The 19,746-nt window shown below is 38.9% G+C and overlaps 2 protein-coding genes and 1 pseudogene across 2 annotated transcripts; all 3 read left to right on the top strand.

Moving 5' to 3' along the window:
* Window positions 1-534: 534 nt before the first annotated feature.
* On the top strand, window positions 535-1,901 carry LOC131253612 (mitochondrial uncoupling protein 1-like; annotated as a pseudogene).
* Window positions 1,902-9,764: 7,863 nt separating this feature from the next.
* Window positions 9,765-12,087, top strand: LOC131254365 (26S proteasome non-ATPase regulatory subunit 4 homolog). Its single transcript, XM_058255355.1, has 4 exons — window positions 9,765-9,992; window positions 10,813-10,863; window positions 11,091-11,171; window positions 11,902-12,087. The coding sequence occupies exons 1-4, from the start codon at window positions 9,765-9,767 to the stop codon at window positions 12,085-12,087; spliced, it is 546 nt and encodes a 181-aa protein (XP_058111338.1).
* Window positions 12,088-15,905: 3,818 nt separating this feature from the next.
* On the top strand, window positions 15,906-16,504 carry LOC131254366 (DNA topoisomerase 2-like). The gene is made up of 3 exons (XM_058255356.1): window positions 15,906-16,041; window positions 16,125-16,174; window positions 16,255-16,504. Exons 1-3 carry the CDS (start codon window positions 15,906-15,908, stop codon window positions 16,387-16,389), a joined length of 321 nt encoding a protein of 106 aa, XP_058111339.1. The 3' UTR covers window positions 16,390-16,504.
* Window positions 16,505-19,746: the final 3,242 nt, after the last annotated feature.

Consider the following 19,746-nt stretch of genomic DNA (forward strand, 5'->3'; position numbering starts at 1 on the left):
ACATCCGTGTGGACGATGAAAAGGTGAGAGTCATCAGGGAATGACTAATCCCGACGAACATTCATAAAGTGAGGAGTTTCCACGGGTTGGTGACATTCTATCATTGATTCGTGTGGAATTTCAACACTATAGTTGCACCAATTACAGATTGCATAAAAAAGACCCGTTTCAGTGGACCGATAAGGTTAATAAGAGCTTTGTTGAAATCAAGTATCAATTGTTCACAACACTGATTTTGGTTCTTCCCAATTTTAATAAGTTATTTTATGTTAAGTGTGACGCCTCCATCCCAATTCCAAACCCGCGCTGGAATCCAATGCCAGGCCGAAGATTGGTGGTGGCCCCAATCCCAATTCCAAATAAGCGGCCCATTCGAGTTTACTCTTGGCTACTGATCTTATGTCCTAACATGATTGGAAGCAAAGACGGACGGTGTGTGTCACATGCATGATGGTGGGCCTACAGGTGCTTGCACGGGCTCCCTCCAATGACTGTTGTAGCAAATTCACATTTGAATATGATGCACTGACGAAGAATACGCTGGTGGCGAGAGTGGAGACAGAGATAGACCTCCATTTGCTGGGTTCTATAAATAGCACTCTTTTCCCGAGATTCCCGTTAACGAAACCGTTTTCCTCAGCTTCCCCTTTTCGTTTTTGAGGGAAAAACCCTAACTCTCTTGTCTTCACTTCCATTGCATTTCTAGGCAGCCGATCGCTTTTTCCAACACCAGATCGGCATTCTCCGGTGCTAGTGCTCAGCTCCCATGTCTGATCTCAAGCCCAAGACCGAGATCTCGTTCGCGGGAACCTTCGCCTGTAGTGCTTTCACCGCCTGTGTTGCAGAGATTTGCATGATTCCCCTGGACACTGCTAAAGTTAGGTTGCAGCTCCAGAAAAAAGCAACCTCAGGGGATGGATTGACCCCACCCAAATACAGGGGAATGTTGGGCACTGTTGCTACGATTGCGAGGGAAGAGGGTTTATCAGCGCTTTGGAAGGGCATAGTCCCTGGATTACATCGCTAGTGCCTCTTCGGAGGGCTACGAATTGGGTTGTATGAACCAGTTAAATCGTTTTATGTTGGTAGTGATTTTGTTGGTGATGTTCCTTTGACCAAGAAAATACTTGCTGCCCTCACTACTGGTGCTTTAGCAATTACGATCGCTAATCCTACCGATCTGGTGAAAGTCCGTCCTCAATATTCCGAGGGAAAGCTGCCGGCTAGGGTACCTAGGCGTTATTCTGGAGCACTGAATGCTTATTCAACAATCATCAAACAGGAAGGATTTAAGGCTCTGTGGACTGGGCTTGGTCCTAATATTGCACGTAATGCCATCATAAATGCCGCTGAACTAGCGAGTTATGATCAAGTGAAGCAGACAATCTTGAAAATTCCTGGGTTCTCGGACAATGTTTTTACCCACCTGTTGGCCGGTTTGGGGGCATGTTTTTTCGCAGTATGCATTGGTTCACTTGTTGATGTGATGAAGTCGAGAAAGATGGGAGATTCGACCTACAAAAACACCCTTGATTGTTTCATCAAGACTCTGAAAAATGATGGACCATTTGCCTTTTATAAAGGTTTCATCCCAAATTTCGGTCGGCTAGGATCGTGGGATCTGATCATGTTTCTGACTTTGGTGCAGGCCAAGAAATTCTTCACGAGGGAAGTTCCAAGTTAACACATTTTTATAGTTTTTATAGTTGATGGGCCATAAAAAATAAAAGGTTTGTTTTTTTCCTCTTGGGGGAGATTTTCTCTACCATTGGATCTTGCCAAGTGACTTATAAATTCCCCAAGAACAGGGCCTTGCTCTTACTCATGAAATCTTCATCACTTATAGAGTCATCGTGAAAAAGAAACCATAAGGAAATTTCACAAGCTTTTGAATCTGCCGGAGAATACACTACCAAAAAAATGATCAACGGCTACGGACTATGTTAGTTTTTGGCTACGGATATAAACCGTAGCTCATATGCTACGGCTAAAATCCACAGCTAAAAGTCCCAAAACCGTAGCTAAAAGTGACCACCTTCCCACGTCCGTCCAAGCCCCTCGAGGGACTCTACAAGGCCCATTAAAATTCGTATGCTCCATCTAATACGTCTATCCATTTTGAAAAATAATGTTAGGGCAGGATCCAACAAATGAAGTAGATCGAATGATCAGGTGGACCACACGTTAGGAAACAGTGGAGATTAATACCTATCATTGAAAGTTGGTGTGGTTCAATTGGACAAAATATTTTGTAGATTTGTTGGGCTCATTTCCTATAAAAAAATTTCAAAATTAATGAATGGAGTGGATTTGTCAAATGCATCAAGATGGACCCCCCAAATAGAAAAAAAAAATCCGTCCGTCCAGATCCCATCAAACGTGTGAACGCCGAGGGCTGGTTACGGACGGAATAATAGCTACGGCTTTATGGATTTTTAGCTACGGCTTTAGACCGTAGTAAATCCGTAGCAGGTACAAAATGCGGAAAACCGCGCTCCTTTTTCTTTTCCCCCTCTCTCAAAATTTTTTTTATTTCGCTCTCACGTCCGTCCCTTTCTCACTCACTCTCACATCCGTCCCTTTCTCTCTCACTCTCAATCTCCCACTTCTCTTTTCTCTGTATCTCTCGATTCCGGCACCATTGTTCCTGTCTCTCTCTCTCTCTCTCTCTCTCTCTCTCTCTCTCTCTCTCGATCTCCCGCACCATTGTTTGAAATAGAAAAATCATCATCGGCATTCCTTAGATTGCATCGTCAGAGAGGATTTTGGTATGCGTTCTTCTCTCTCTCTTGATCTCCGGCCCCTTTTCTCTGTCTCTCTTGATCTCCGTCACCTTGATAAATTGCAAATCAAGCCTCATCCCAATTTATTGGATGATAAGGCTTGGATGATGATGAGAAATGCTGCAATAAGTCATTGGACTGTAGTAGTCATCCAACCAATGGCATGAGAAAGGAACTGTTCACTCAAACAAGAAGCATTGGTTGACGGGCTGTAGAAGACAGAGCCTAAGGAGTGGTCATGGGATGATCAGAAATCCAATGGTGGGATTTCAAAGTGGGATGGGTTAAAAAATCAAACCTCAATCATAGCAAATGCCATGCAAGGATAGAAAGTTCTTTGTATGATTACCTGTTGCCTGTGGAGCCTTTGTTTCTGAATCTTAATTGCACAGATGGGTTTTCCGAATTTGTTTGCCTATATACACTCATGGGGTGGCACACCAGATCAATGATTTCAATTACTAGAACTCATATGAAGTGTTCTATATAGCATTTTTCTTTATTTCAATTACTAGATCAATGTTTTCAATCACTTGATTTCAATGAATATGAAATTTTTGTGGAGTTGGTTGTTAAAACATGCAGGGGAGTTGGTTGTTAAAATGTCAATGAGATGTGATTTTGTGGAGTAGTATATTTTCAGTTTGATTGTATTCTCTCTCTATCCGTTGATGGAATATACTTTCAGGGTATATTGTTGTTTGATACTCACAACAGACTACTATTTTGTTTGATGATGCTGAAATATTAGTAAAGGGTATTGATGTCAACACCCACCCTGATTGATTTGCTTACCCTCCATTTTCCATTTTGGGCATTCTAAAGAGTACATTTTTGGTAATATTTCAAGACCCAAAATTGAAAATAGGGTGCAGCTAAATCAATTGGAACAGGCGTTAATAGCGACTCCCCTGGTTAATCCAATAACCTGCAATTGATTGCTTTCTTTTAACTCAAAAGGAATGCCATAAATTTATAGTAGCCGCATGAATCCCTACTTTTAAGGTGCTGGCCCACTTCAACCACTTATGGTCCCACTACCTCTTGTTGCAATTCCTGCTTTCTTTCATTTCTGGTAATTAAATCACATATATTCAACTCAAAGAACTTTGCTACGTCAATATAGTAGTTACACAATTAGAATAGATAGCTTAAACAGGGAACTACGAAAAGGGAACTACGATTTTAAGTTCCTTTAAAACAGAAACAAGGAACCAAATAAGCAAAGTATGTGTGGGAGCGGGGAACCATCTGTTTCAAAATGTTGTCAAGTATAAACAGCTAGGAAGCAGGAGCAGCACGCTGTGTGACTGTGTCTAAAGCGAGAGAGAGAGAGAGAGAGAGAGAGAGAGAGAGAAGGATCCTACAACTCAGGAAAAACACAACAGTGCAGCATTTTGAGTTTATTTTGAATCAAACATCTTTGGAATCTTTTCTGCATTCTTTCTTGCTAGAATTGTTTCGGCCATAACCAATTAATTGTGCTGTAGGTCTTTAAGTTGTACCATCCATTGGCCTTGAGAGATTTCTTGATAAGCACGACCTACCAATAGATTAAGGTCTATTTGGTTGACGTTCATCTGGCCAAGCTGACAAACAACATTCTTATCAATGAATTGTTTGATGCACCGTTGAATTCTTGATAGAAAACACTTAAAAGGGATATTCAGAACCTTTCCTTGAAATCCCTTATAGAACCTTCCAGTCTAACCATTTCCATCATTTTACTTGGAGCCTCAACTAATAATACAACAATGGTGGTGGCCGCACTGGGTTTTAAGTCTTCAAAGATCTCTTTTCATGGCAACGAAGGAACTTTTGCCTTGGGTAACTTGTTGTGCTTGTATGGATGCTAATAGATGATCTTTTTTCATTGTGCATTGATAACAACAATGAACCATTTCTGACTAGCATTTTAGCTAAGTACTTCAAAACTCTTTGGTGTTTTAGTTGATTTCAAATCAAGATCATAGATGCATGTGTTTAGAATTATATTCGTGAATGAGTGAAAAATACTTATTAATTATTTTTTTGGTAAGGTGCAGGTTTAAAAAGGACCCTTTGCTTAATCGGGTTTTGCCTGTAATGGATAGGGAGTGGATAACACTAAGTTTTCCGGACCCATGTTTTATTTCTGGAATGAGAAGTTTTTTAAAGTTTGCGCGAGATCACCTTCTTGGTAGAGAAACCATTTTTTGTCCATGCACCACTTGCAGATGTGCACGTTTACCGATTTCTTATGATGATTTGGAAATACATCTAATGAAAAATGGATTCGATCCAAAATATAGGGTTTGGAACATGCATGGTGAGCATGTATCACCTGAGTGCACTGAACGTGCATCAAGTTCCCAACAATGCCATAGTGTCCCAAACTTAAATGATGTTCACAACACGATCGTTCAAGAACTCGGTGGTAATAACCTAGATAAAGTTGTCCAGGATGAGCCGAACGTGACCCCTGTAGTCGAAGGCGAATTTAGGGAAAATGAACGTAACGATTTTGAAGCAAATCTACAAGAAGCAATGACTGAGCTATACCCTGGGGCAGAAGATTTCACCGTGCTGACTTTCATTGTACAGCTTTTTAAATTAAAGGTGAACCATGGATGGAGTGAAAAAAGCTTTACAGAGCTCCTTCAACTACTAAAGAAGGTGTTGCCTTCTGGTAATAAGGCCCCAACTAATACCTACCAAGAAAAGAAGATTATTACAAAGTTGGGTCTTGATTATGTGAAGATCCATGCTTATCCAAATGACTGCATCTTGTACTGGAGAGAGCATGAGATGAAAACTAGTTGTCCAACTTGTAACGCTTCTAGGTTCAAGACAGAAATGGATGATGACAGAAAACAATTTCAAGTACCTGCCAAGGTGTTAAGGTATTTTCCATTAACACCAAGGCTACAAAGAATGTTCAGTGTGCCATGGTTGGCGAAAGAAATGTCCTGGCACTCAACCAGGAAATTGCAACATGAAAAGATGGAGCATCCAGCTGATTCTATTGCATGGAGGAATCTCGATGACAAGTATACGGATTTTTCAGCTGAGTCTCGTAATGTTCGATTGGGTTTGGCTACAGATGGGTTTAACCCATACGGCACTTATAGCGCTTCATATAGTTCATGGCCCGTTATGTGTGTGACGTACAACCTTCCACCTAAGCTTTGTATGAAACCTCAATTTACTATATTGACTTTTCTCATTGAGGGACCGCGACAACTGGGAAAGGATATTGACGTTTACTTACAACCATTGATTGATGAACTTCAAGACTTATGGCAGAAAGGGGTCATGACGTTCGACGCATACCATAAAAGCAATTTCAATATGCGTGCAGTTCTACTCTGGACAATCCATGACTTTCCAGCATATGGCAACGTTTCCGGTTGTAGAACCAAGGGTAAATATGGTTGTCCTGTATGTGGTCCCAACACAGATTCCTTGCGACTCAAGTATGGAAAGAAACATGTTTATATGGGCCATAGACGGTGGTTGCTAATGTTGGACCAGGCTAGAAAGGACACAAGTGCTGGCACTTACAATAAGAAAGTGGAGATACGACGACAACCGATCCGTCTGGATGGGATTGAGGTCGAAAGACAAACTGCGAACCTCAATATGCGGTGGGGGAAGTCTGGGAAGAAGAATATAAGAGGTATTGATGGAGGCCGACAAGAGCTAATCGATGACGTTGAATCACCGTGGTTCTTCAAACGGTCTATATTATTTGATCTGGAGTATTGGAAAGATATTCCCGTGCGCCACAACCTTGATGTTATGCATGTCGAGAAAAATATATGTGAAATCCTTGTCGCTTTGATGTTGAACACGCCCGGCAAAACCAAGGATGATGTTAATGCGCGCAGGGACCTGAAATGGTTTGGAATTAAGAAGCGTCTATGGCTGAAAAAGAGTAATGGCAAGACGATTCAGAAACAAGGTCCTTTCTGTCTAAGAAAAGAAGAGAAAAAGCTTTTCATTCAAACTTTACATAATCTGCGTGTTCCTATTGGTTTTAGTGTGAACTGGAAGACCATTGTAACGGAAGATTGCATGGATTTAAAGGGAATGAAGTCTCATTCTTATCATGTGTTGATGCAACATCTACTCCCGGTTCTTATCCAGCATGCATTCAAGGATAGGAAGGTCATTCGTCCTATAATTATAAGCTTTTGTACCTTCTTTAATGCCTTGTGCTCATCAACCATAGACCTTCAAACGCTCATTACTCTCGAGAGGGGCATGGCTAGGACGTTATGTCAGCTTGAGATTATATGCCCTCCATCGATATTTGTCATGATGATGCATCTTACCATCCACTTGGCCTACGAGGCTCGCATATGTGGTCCTGTATACTATCGATAGATGTATCCATTCGAAAGGTACGCTATGAACTTAGTAAGAGTAAATAGGTGAAACGTCTAAAGATGCACGTATATGTAATGTATCATTATTTTTGTCAGGTTCATGAAGATATTCAAGGCTTATGTCCGTAACAAGACGCGACCTAAGGGTTGCATTGCAGAACAATACATCCAAGAGGAGACGGTTATATACTGCAACCAATACAGAGGAAAACATAAAACAAGCCTCTTGGAAAAGCTGGAAAAATATTTTGATGGAGTCATTCCAAAACCACAAAAGTTACAAGAAATTATTGACGATGATTCTAATGATGACAATGTTGGTCCAGTAGGTTCGAGTCAAAGTGTTATCCTAATGGGTATCGAATATGAACAAGCTCGTACTTGGGTCATGAAGAGTCATCCCAGCTATGATGCGTGGGAAGGGTATGTACTTTTAGCTCATATATATCTTTTTTACTTTATGCAATTTCAATATAACATTGGTATCGAATAACCCATAGGAAGCACAAAGATTTCTTGCAACGATGCTACAGGAGGACTAACAAGGTGCCTAGCGAGGATGAATTCATACCTTGGTTGAAGAGACAAACAGAGTTCAACGAATCTAACGAACAAGAATTTAAAGATATAGTGAGAGGACCTCTAGCTTTTGCTACGCAATACAATAAGTATTGTATTAATGGTTTCCTTTTTGTCACTAAGGAATATGAGGAGAATAAAATGAACCAAAATAGTGGGGTTATGACAGAGGGTATGACCACTTTCCGATCTAGTGCTAAGGATATAAATACAGTGGATGAAAATCAACCTTACTATGGAGTCCTTCATAGAATTATCCAATTGGAGTACCGTACAGGGTATAAGCCCATCTTATTTAAGTGTGATTGGGTGAAGGTGACACATCATGGTGTTGATGTTGATGTTGAAGCGAATCTGAGATTAGTAAATTTATCTAGTCTTTATAGTTCAGACAAAGTGGGTGACGAGCCGTTCATCCTCACGGAGCATGCCGTACAAGTTTTCTACTCCAAAGATCATAAAAATCCTGAATGGCACGTGGTCTTGGAGGTTCCAAAAAAGATTTTTGTCAAAGAGGAGACATGCCTTCTATCAGAACGATTGAAGGCTGTAACTAATGCTGATGCAAGACCTGATCTCACCACCTTAGCAAATGCCGATGAGTTGATATTCAATGAACCTGAAGAAGTCAGCGTTGTAGTTAAGAAAACAAAGAAAAGAAAGCGATCAAGGAGAATCTATTGAATTCTTTGTATTTTTAATCCATGTAACAAAATGATATATATCGAAGGAAATATAATGAAGGTATGGATAATATAGTGAATTGTTTGTGCTTTATCTGTTATCTAAATTGTTTCTTAACCATTAGGGTTTTTTTTTCTATTAGCATATAAATAAGCACATGGACTCACAGCCAGAGGCATTGGTTGCAAATGCAAGCAACACCAAAGGTAACAAGATAGTTCTCATTAATTAGATATGTAGATTTCATTTTTCTTATATATTGGCGGTAATCAACGATGTTTATATATAATTATTATTCTTTTTTATGTAGATGTGCCAGCTTCTTCTTCATCTAGAAAGAGAGGCCCTACTAAGGGTGCTTCTTTACATGTGCAACCTGATAGGAAAAAAGTCCTTAAGACAAATGAATTCGGGCAACCGAATGAGGACAGTCCCAATCACAAAGACTTTGCATCGCATATCGGTGTCCTAGCCCGTGCTCATATCCCGATCATATACGAGGACTTTCGCCAGGTGCCTTGTGCACACATTTAAAAGGTTATAGAAACATTGTCACTGTTTTATGAGTTTGAGGGTCAAAGTTGGGATGCAGGTGTTTGGTACATAACACAACGCATCAATGAAACATGGAGAAATTATAAGAAAAGGTTGACTAAACAATATATAAAAAACAACGATCCTATAGTTGTTAGAGATAGTCCTGCCCCCCCAGGTGTCCTTATGGAGGATTGGAGGACCTTTGTGGATCAACACAACATCGAGCAATTCAAGAGAGTAAGTGCTAGGAATAAAGTCAATCGGGCAAAGCTAAAAGGACCTGCGTGTCTTGGGAGGCGCAGCATGGCTGTTACTCGCCATCAGATGGTATGTATATAAAGATAGGTATTATAGTTTAAAATTAAATTTAATTTTGATCTAATTAACTCTATTAATGATGTGTATTTGAACGATATGTTATGTGCCAAAGGCAATGGAGAGGAATCTTACCTCTGATGCCGAGATAGGTAGAGGTGATGTCTACTTAAGAGCCCATACGAGCAAGGACAAAGTCGTCCAGTATCCTGACCTTGTTGTAAGTGCACCCCTCTTACCACTAACTAGTACCATTATGAAATGTCATTATATAACTTTAAATTATTTTACGTTTATTTGTATTAATTTTGTTACAGCAAAAACTAGATGAGCTTTATAGTAGCAATCCTGCTTCTAAGATGACCGGTGTTGACAATGCCCTTACACAAGTACTAATAAAGTTTTAAAATTACTTGAGTTTTACGGTAATTATGAATTTCCTAATAACTTGATTTGCAATATTTTACAGTTGGTTGGTTCTGATAGTAGAGGACGAATGCGTGGTCTGGGCTGCTCGATAAGCAAAACAGGACTGAAGAAGTCAACCCCTACCCGTTCAAAGCTACATAATATGGCAAAAGAAAGAGAAGGCCTAGCGCAGGAGATATTAGAGATAAAGAAATCATTGATTGATATAAAGTCCTGGGTGGGTATGCATCAAGAGGCACAGTCTGGTCAAAACCTCCCATCACCACCAGTGGCTAAATCTACTCAGGGATCATCGGTATGCAATTATAATTTCGCTAATGTAATAAGCTTACAATTATATTATAAATGCTAATAATACTAACGCCATTTTATATGTGTACATGTAGCCGGATACGATATATATTGGTAAGAAATGCGAGTTGCTTGGTTAGGGCTTACGTGGTGTTGTTGCTCGTGGTCAAGTACACGAAGTTAGTCCAAATGCAGTTGTTCATTGTGAGCCATTAGCAGAGGGAGCTTTTGTTGTTATCCTAACTGAGATTATACACCCTGATGCTCCTTTGTGGAAAGAAGATGGATTCGCATCTACACTTGGAGAGGCCGGTCCGGGATCACTTGTGCAATGGGGGAAGCAATCAATGAGATTCCTATAATTTGAACAAATATAGTACTATATAATTGAACATATAGTAATTTGGCTTAAGTGGGTTTTTGTTGGGTCTTACATGATGCTGTTTTTTGGCTTAAGTCGTTATTCTATATGATGTTTGGCCTAAGAGTTACTCTACATGATGTTTGGCTTGTTTTTTTTTTTTTTTTTCGTACTCTATAGTTCATCAATATTTATAGTCTGCTTGAATTTTGCACTATATATTTGAATATATATATAGTCTTAGGCTCCATTTGGTCATCACATTGGTGTTTATGAATGCAAATTTATCTCAAACTAAATGGAGCTTAAGCCCTTTTTTAACTCCGCCAATGCAACTCCTTGCATTGCTGGTCCCAAGCCCGGGTAAAGGAGGAGGGGGAAGGGCTTCAAGGTGAGTTTTATCATTATTTTTTTTTTCATTTTTTGAAGCTGTTATAATTTTTGAGTTTATTTTTGCTTGCAGGCTGGTAGATTTGCTCGCATATGTTGGCATATGGCCTTACAATTCTTAGAGGTACGCATGGAACTTAACAGGATCATTGGCCTATAAGTTCATTCATGTTGTATCTTATGATTTTACATTCAGTGGATTATGATGTTTATGGAGACACTCTGTTTTTGAAAATTCTGTTTGGTCATTTTAATGATTTTGAGAAATTGAAACCCGTGTAAATAGAATAAATATGAAATCTAATTGCAAGGACAATTGAGAACTCCCTAACTAAAATTTTCTTATTTCAGGCACTTGTTGTCCTCATGCATGATATGGGTCCAAACTGGGAGCTGATAAGTGATGCTATCAACAGTACCCTGCAGTTCAAGGTGAAGTTGTATTTGGATCTTTTTCTTTGGTTATACTAGGAGCACAGTAACTTATAGTGATCTAAGGGAGCTGGAGCATTTTCTGAGTATGGAGCACAGTAATTTCATATTATTTACGAATTACTGGAATATGAAGGACAGCTTATTAAATGTGTTATATTAAACGTAAGGCGTGTTTGGATGCAAGGCATGCTCAGTTGAATTGAACTAAAGGAAACAAAGAAAAATGGAAAAAAACAATCTTGAATCAGGTATCATTATTCTAATTTGAATGAGGTTGGCAATGCATATCATGTATTTTAATTCAGACTCAAAATCATCTGAATTTGCAGTTTCGACCTTTTCCCCTCTAGCAGCGTGTTGCTACTCATTTTTTGTCAAAGTGAATGCTTTTTTGAATTTGATTGAAATTAAGGGCCTACTTCCCACCTAAATGAAACGAAATGGCGACTTCGACTACTACCCAATTAGCATATTCATCTTCTTTTTCTTTTTTCTTTTTGCATGCTCCAGGCGGCAGTAGAGATCAGCTGTGAGCCATCTGTCAGGATTTTTTTTTTTGTTTTCTTAACATAGAAATCGATTGAATTCTTATATGAATTGTATTGGCAAGGTGTTTAAAGAGCGGATCTCACGGAGGATGAGACTGCCTTGCTTGGGCAAGCCCTAGCAATGTCAATGGATGATCCTAGATCTAGTCAATCTGGTGATGTGTCTGTGGGAGATACAGATATGTCAGAGCCAGAATGACATGAGCAAGGTGCTTGGAGACCAATCTTTCGTGTCATCTATTCTTGCTTCGCTTCCTGGAGTTAACCCTAATGATCCTTCAGTTAAGGATTTGCTGGTATCTCTCCAAGGTCAAACAGAGCAAAAGAAAGATGAAGATAAGCCACCAAGCGAGGGCGAAAAGTGATGGTGCTCTGTAAGCTGTCCATGCCTCCACATGCTCTCCAAAGGTCAGGTTCGTGATATACATACAGAAGGCTCCTAGGAAAGTTTGTGAGAAGTAGACGTCTCTTTTCAACCATGAATGAATTTGATTTAAACAATTTCAATTTTTCCAAATTATGATGACTTGAAGTGAAGCTCACTGATATGCAAGCTGTTCGTGTTTGGGACTTTGATGGTGGCACCAGCAGCAGCAGTTAGGGAGGTTATTTGTGCATTCAATTAGAGGCCTTGGTAAATTCCTCCTAGTTTGAATTAATCAAACAACCACCTATTGTAGGTTATTTATTTCCAAAGCATTGGTTTAAAATGGATGCATGCTTGTCATCGAATTCTTTGACACGGACCATGCAAACACGCCATAAAATTCTGAGGTTTTGCACAGTGAATTTGAACATTAATCTAGTTTGAACAGTGAATTTGAACAGTGATTGGCATTGGTATCATCATATCATGATCCTGGTATGAGCACTGCATGAATAATGTTGTGTTCAGTTCATTGCTATCTGAATCTGGGTTCCGTTTTTCATGAAACCAAAAATGGCAAAAAACAAAAAAGAAAAGAAAAGAAAAAGACATGGCACCAATCTCTGCATTAGTGTTTGTAAATGAATCTGTCATAGCCTATAAACTTGAAATTCTATGGAATGTGTAGCTACCTGATTGAGAACTTGTCACTAATGATGGCTTATATATATTTACAGCAAAACCAAGGACATTTGTTGGATCGGTTTTCAGCCAAATGCTTTCAAGTTAGACAGAATATGTTTTTGTAGTGATCTAGACTGTTGATCTGATGGCCCATTTTGGAATTGGGAATTTCCAAAAAATCTCACTGATATGACAATCCTAACTGATTGGGAAGAAGAAACAACAATAGCTTTAAGGTGAGTTTTATCATTTTATTTTATTTTTTTCCCATTTTTTTAAGCTGTTATAATTTTTCTGCTAGAACTAGCATGTGTGGATTGGCAAAAGTGCGAATGCACTTGGTGTTTCAAATGCCACCCATTGTTTTGATAGAAAGATATTATGTTTTAAATAATATATTTAATTTCAGCAATTATTATGTTTGATAGTATCAATTGTTTCAAATGCCACCCACTGTTTTGATAGAAAGATATTAAGATTTTCAGACCTCACCTCTTCTCTAACCTTATCTTGCATTTTATACTAGATGTGCCGAGATCTTGAAGCCCGACTGGCTGCTGCAGAGGCAGAAAGGGTAGCAGCTGAACAGGAGAAGCATGAAAAGGAGGAATCTTTTTCTTTTTTCTTTTGCTGAACAAGAACTCATCATGGAAAGGGTGGTCCAAGAGTCAATGAAACTTCAACAGGAAGCAGAGGAGAATGCGAAGGTAACGATAAAGGTGACAGCTACAAGCAACAAAGACTAATATAATTCATAGCATTGTCTGATCGGCTTGATGCTCTGTTGCAGCTATGGGAGTTCTTAATGGACCGTGGTCGTGTTGTCGATGTATTGCAGTAAGTCTCCATTCTCTCGTTTCTTGAATAATAGAGCTAGAGGTTTTAGTTACTTTTGGACTGAAATCCCCAAGAAAAAATAATTCATGTGGGACAGTCCAATCCAGTCCAATGTTGCCAATATTGAAAGAGTGGGTGGCATTTGAAACAACAAACGCTTTTCTTATGTGGTATATCATGGGATTAGCTATCTGTTGATAAATTTTTCTTGGGTATTTTAGTCCAAATGCAGCATAATCTAACTTTGAGTTATTTGAAAACTTGGCTGGTCATTCATTCATTTCTTAATAATGAAATTCTGTCACAATTGGACAAAAAACAAGCGTCTTCTGGTCATAGATGAACTATTATTAGCATTCCTTTCTTGTCATTGTCTTGGTCCAGACTCTTAGTTGGCCCCAGTAGCAGCAGATAAATGGATCTGACTCTGCCACATTGTGATATTGCATTGAAATGTTTTTGCTTTAGCTTATCGATCAGAAGAGAAGGATACACTGTAAAGGCATGTTGTCATCATAGTAGTAGCCTTGTCCCAACCATTTGGGGTCAGCTTTCACATGGAATGCATGAATCTTGATGTTTTCCTCGGATGAGAATAGTTGAAAACAGAACTTGATTTCTCAAACCTGATGAAGTTTGAAGGATAAATCTTAACTGTTTAAAAAATACATCAATTCTTTTTACTTGACCCAATTTCTGATGAATTTACATGGATAGAGATGATGTTTGGCCAAACAAAAAGGTGTTATTGGTTTTGCTAGCAATGGTGCTGTTGGCCTCCACATTTCTCTGACCCTGACCATTCATCTGGTGGTGCCATCATGAATTTGTTCCCAAAGTTCACCTCTAGAAAATCTTGCACATGCAGTTTGACTTTTCCAATGGAATGTGGACATGACATTTTAAGGAAATTGGATTGTTAGACCCCATAGTGATGTTTATTTGTCATCCAACCTGTTCATAAGATCATACAGACATGGATGAATGGAAAACAAGAATATAAGCTTAATCCAAAACTTCTGTGCCCCCTAAGAAATTTTCAACCATAGTACATTTTATTTGTTTCATGTGGTGTGGTCCATTTAAACAAAAATATAAGCATGATCCAAAACTTCTGTGCCCCCCAAGAAATTTTCAACCGTAGTACATTTTATCTGTTTCATGTGGTGTGGTCCATGTAAACAAAAATATAAGCTTGATCCAAAACTTCTGTGCACATACAAGGATACTTTTTTCAAGGTGATTCACATGCTTTATTTCATTGCCATTGTATGAATGAACTTGCCCTCAATATATGCTCCATTTTTTTTCTCTTAAAGCTTCTTGAACATGAAAATGTTTAAGAGTCCACTCATGAACGTCTTTCTTTCTTTTTTCCCAGGATTGCCTCAAGTTCTTAAAAGAAATACCTTCTGCAGCAACAAATGATGCATCTGCCAATCCTTTCCAACATTCCTGCTCTGTCATGAATCTTTATCTAGAGACAAGTTCTACTCTTTTGAAGGTTTTTACTTCCAAAATTTCTTTTTCTATTACCTATACACAACGTCATAGAGAACTATTATGCACATGAATATTTCACAGGTCCTTCAAGCCCATTCTGGCCAGCTCATCTCCCACCAACTTTCTAAGGAATTTTGAAGGTTGCAGGCATCAGAAGGTTGCAGGCATCATCTGTGCATGCTAATCCAAGACTGCAAAATGGTGGAGCTACAGATTCATGAACACATGATGCATCATATCTGATTATTCACTGGCCTCTTCAGATCAACAAAAAATAATCTTTTTTAGCATCTCTGTCCAAACACAGTTCAAAATGTATGATTATTCACTGGCCCTTCACTCACCGTTGTTGTTTAAATATATCTTAATGCTGTTGTTGTATAGAACAATGGTAGCAGATTTTTGAAGTGTGTGGAACAGTTGTTGGGGTATGAAGGGTTTAGTTGAACAGTTGCTATTGTATAGAACAGTTGATGAAGGGTTTTGCAGATTTTCAGAGAGATATTTGAATTTAGCTTTGTTCTTTTGCTCTTTTTTCTTGAATTTGAGGTTGGGAGTTTGGAATTTCAGGTCCTCGGGGAGAGCGATGGATTTCAATGTGATCTTTAGTCTTTCTTCATGAACTGGAAGTGGGTATTTGGAATTATAGTTTTCTTTTTTTCCGGCAGAGATTTGAATTTTAGATGTGTTGCTCTTTCCATGTGCATCTGATTTTCTTCTAACATCTTTCTTACTGTAGATGAGGTATTAAGAAGCCTCAAATCATGAAAAATTTTGTCACAATCTTGTCGAATGCAGGTTTTGGGATGGCCATGTTCGGTCTCGGTAAGATCATTAATATGCTCATCATGTTCAGTCTCGGTAAGATCATTGATATGCTCATTTGACGTGAGGGGTGTCATCAAGAAATATGACAGTCCCGAACAAAGTAAGTTTGCTTATTCTATGTACTGCTATGAATATCTTAAATCTATACATGCTTTCTCATCACCATGCCTTCTTTTCTTGCAGTTCTTGAAGAATTCTTTCATTTAAGACTTGAGTTCTATGTAAAGAGAAAGGTGAGCTTTGATCTAGGCCCTCCATTTTTTCTTTTTGGTAATTGAGAAGATGGTAGTATTGACTTGCTACTTTCATGCAGAAAGTAATGTTGGATAATCTTGAAAGAAAGCTGTTGAGATTGTCTAACAAAGTCAGATTCATCATTGGGGTGGTAGAAGGAGAGATTGTTGTGAGTAACAGGAAGAGAGCAGATCAGGTCCTCGAGTTGCAGTAGAAGGGTTTCACACCGTTCCTTAAAACCAAAGGCGTTGATACCAGCGAGGCAATGGAAACAGAAGAAAATGAAGAGACACCGGAGGTGGGAATAGTTGTAAGAGCAAGGGATTATGAGTATTTACTGTCGATGCTGATTGGATCTTGTTGTTAATGAGAACTTTAAATAAACATATAACTATTATTATGTTGGCATTTTACTTTTGTGAATGGAAATGGATGATTGTGTTTGATTGAATGAATGAAAGATTTATCAGGGTGTACCACAATAGTAAGAGCTGCCATTACCAATTAAAGTTTCTATTAACAACAAGCATTAGCTACGGCTATTAACCGTAGCTCTTGCTAAAATTAGCTTTTCGCCACAGTTCTCATTCTACTTTTAGCTACAGATAAAATCCGTAGCTGTATGTAATTTTAAACTACGGACAATATTGCTACGGATTTAATCTGTACCTAAACTTTCATTAGCTACAGCTATTAACCGTAGCAATGTATCTAAAAACCGTAGCTGTTGCTAAATTTAGCCTATTGCTACGGTTCTTGCCCAACTTTTGGCTACAGATATAATCCGTAGCGGTAAATCCTTGACAGCTACAGAAGCAATGGCTACGGCTTTAATCCGTATCTATTATCTCTGTAGCTACGGATTTTATCTGTAGCCATAGCTTTTAGACCTATGGCTACGATACCAATGGCTACGGTCGTGCTACGGATTTTAGCCGTAGCCATAGGCTTTTAGCTACGGTTTTTATTCGTAGCCTTTTCCCTGTTTTCTGGTAGTGATAAACCCATCACCTGTTTTTGGTTTTGTATGATTTTGTTTTTCATCGTACTTCATATTTGTTTTTGTAATCCTTTCCTTTTCATAAAAAAAAAAAAGAAAGAGAAAAAAAAAAGTAAAAAAAAGTATGATGCCTCATATGTTAGAATTGGAGGAGTTTTATCACAGGAAGGCAGGTCAGTAGCCTTCTATAGCGAGAAGCTCAACGAAGTCCGAAAGAAGTGGTTGACATATGAGCTTGAGTTGTATGCGGTTGTTCAAGCACTTTGACATTGGCAGCATGGTAGATGGATTGTATTTTTTGCAGGAATTCACATTCGTATTGAAGCACAAGACAGGGTAGTAGAAGCGTGCTACCCACCAGATGGATGCAAGAAGCGTGCAAAATTCTTGATATCAATACAGATTGGATGTAAATGAATATCAACAAATCAGATTGGGCACTTAAATAGTGGGGCCCTCTACATACACAACTTCCACTCCATGACTCATGCACGTGATTAAGATTATATTTCGAGAATTTTATCTTCAAAAACACATCTCTTGTTGAGATTATGAAAGGGACCCAAGTTGGCAAACAAGAGGAATTTATTCTTTTTTCTCTTCAATTAGCCAAAGGGCACGATCAGAATCTTATGGGGCCCACATGCATAGCCCTATATAAGTAGTTGACTCGCTTTGTTATGAAGCATGGACGGTGCAAAATGCACATGAAACGTGAGGTTATCTGTTTCTTCTACGTCTTCCAGGGCATCTTGCATGAACTCTCCCTCAAGGGCTTCATCAGCTACCATCATCTCTTATTGTAGGTGGATGTTGAAGTCCTTCAGGGTGAGTACATGACAACTGCCCTTGCTCTTCAATGGCCTGACTTCACACGTGCCCTGCTACAGCTAGTAATGAGAGAGAGAGAGAGAGAGAGAGAGAGAGAGAGAGAGAGAGAGAGATGAACGTCAACACCACCTTCGCGGCGGCAAAAACCTAAATGAACTTCGAAACATCATTCCATATTTGAGTGCTCTTAAACGACAACATGCATGTTGAATCGGAGCTGTTCACAGGTGGACACGTACCTTTTATTGTTTTTATATGATGGTCGTCCACTTAATGATTGCACCGGCCCGATGAGCCATTCATCATTAATCAGGCCCACCTCGCCCACACACCAGGCCATGAAACCTGGGTTCATCACTCAGGCCAAGTTTTAAGGCCAGAAGCCGTGACTCTACAGGACCATGCTGCCTTGCTTTGCTAGGGTGTGGTCACCTCATAATATGGTACGGAAGCTGGTGTTTCCAACCCTGGATTGCATCCTTGAATGATATGAACCCTTTGTATCCGCAATACCAGCATATAGAGGCTATATTCTTATAATCATGCATCAATGATCCAACCTTTGAAACTTGGATTTGAATATATATGTACCATTAAATATTCATGTTCATGTGCAATTGTCTGTTTCACAAAAATTTCACATGGAATTCTGAACATGAAAGATTTTTTTTTTTTTTTTTTTTTTTAAAAGGAAAGTGGACTGAACATGAAAGATTCAAATCATCATTTAAAATGCAATCTCGAAGTGAAAACCATCTACCATAGAATACTGTAGTGTTACAGGGCCACTGTACCCTAACAAAACAGGATGATCAGGTTTTACAGAAACTCTCCAGCAGGACATGGATGATCAAATATCCAGATGAATTTTGACTTGGGAATAAAAGTTGACTGTGTTATAATATTACTGACGCTTGTATGAAACAATTGATTTGTAACACCTCAAGGTTTAGCGATCCATGCACGCAGTTGAGATGATTGGATTCATATTCATATTAGATGGGCCACCCATTTAGAATTATTCCAAACAGCAGGAAAAGATCGATGATATGAATGACCTGAGTGCTATGAGGGTCAGCTAATGTCGACAGCCTTTGTTTTCTCTTGCTAGTGGGGGAATCCTGTGTGGTGTCGCCAGTGCTATTCGTGAGTCCAGGTTTGCAGCTGCTAGTGTTTTGACACACGGAGGGACGTGATGAGGTCGACCAATACCGCCTTCCTCAGGGATAACTACTCCGGAATCCATGGAGCTCTTTGGACTCCTTAGCGTCCTTGAATTTACAAGGAATAAAAATAGAAATAATTTTTAATAGATTGAAAATAAATTGATTGATGATAAAGATAAAATTACAATCATTTAAATAATGAGTCTAAACCTAGGACGGAGTTTTAGAAATAAACTCCCTAAAACTTCTGAGTGTACTCCTATCCTTTTTTGTTTTAAGGAAAAGGCGAAACTTTTATTGATGAAAGGAAGACCGATACACATTGAGGTGGGGCCCCACAAAAAGGCAAGGATCCCACCTATCAAATAGCTCAAAAACAAAACACTATAAAAAACCACAACCAGCGCAACCCACCCAAACAGGTCTCCAATCATCTTCCCAAACACTAAGCCTTCACCATTTGAATATAATCATTGTGTCTACTTCAAGGCACTAAGTGATAGAGAATTCATTGTATTAGTATTCTATGTTGATAACATGCTTATCGCTAGTCATAGCATATTTGATATCATTA

The sequence above is a fragment of the Magnolia sinica genome, chromosome 8 (genome assembly GCF_029962835.1).
Source record: "Magnolia sinica isolate HGM2019 chromosome 8, MsV1, whole genome shotgun sequence".
Lineage (NCBI taxonomy): Eukaryota > Viridiplantae > Streptophyta > Magnoliopsida > Magnoliales > Magnoliaceae > Magnolia > Magnolia sinica.

Bases quoted from the DNA above. Each gene is read 5' to 3' on its own strand.
- LOC131254366 (XM_058255356.1), top strand. From the start codon at position 15,906: ATGCAGGTTTTGGGATGGCCATGTTCGGTCTCGGTAAGATCATTAATA. The intron at 16,042-16,124 runs GTAAGTTTGCTT...CTTTTCTTGCAG, and splicing joins ATATGACAGTCCCGAACAAA to TTCTTGAAGAATTCTTTCAT. The intron at 16,175-16,254 runs GTGAGCTTTGAT...ACTTTCATGCAG, and splicing joins AGTTCTATGTAAAGAGAAAG to AAAGTAATGTTGGATAATCT.
- LOC131254365 (XM_058255355.1), top strand. From the start codon at position 9,765: ATGCGTGGTCTGGGCTGCTCGATAAGCAAAACAGGACTGAAGAAGTCA. The intron at 10,864-11,090 runs GTACGCATGGAA...TTCTTATTTCAG, and splicing joins TGGCCTTACAATTCTTAGAG to GCACTTGTTGTCCTCATGCA. The intron at 11,172-11,901 runs GTGAAGTTGTAT...TGGGAGATACAG, and splicing joins ACAGTACCCTGCAGTTCAAG to ATATGTCAGAGCCAGAATGA.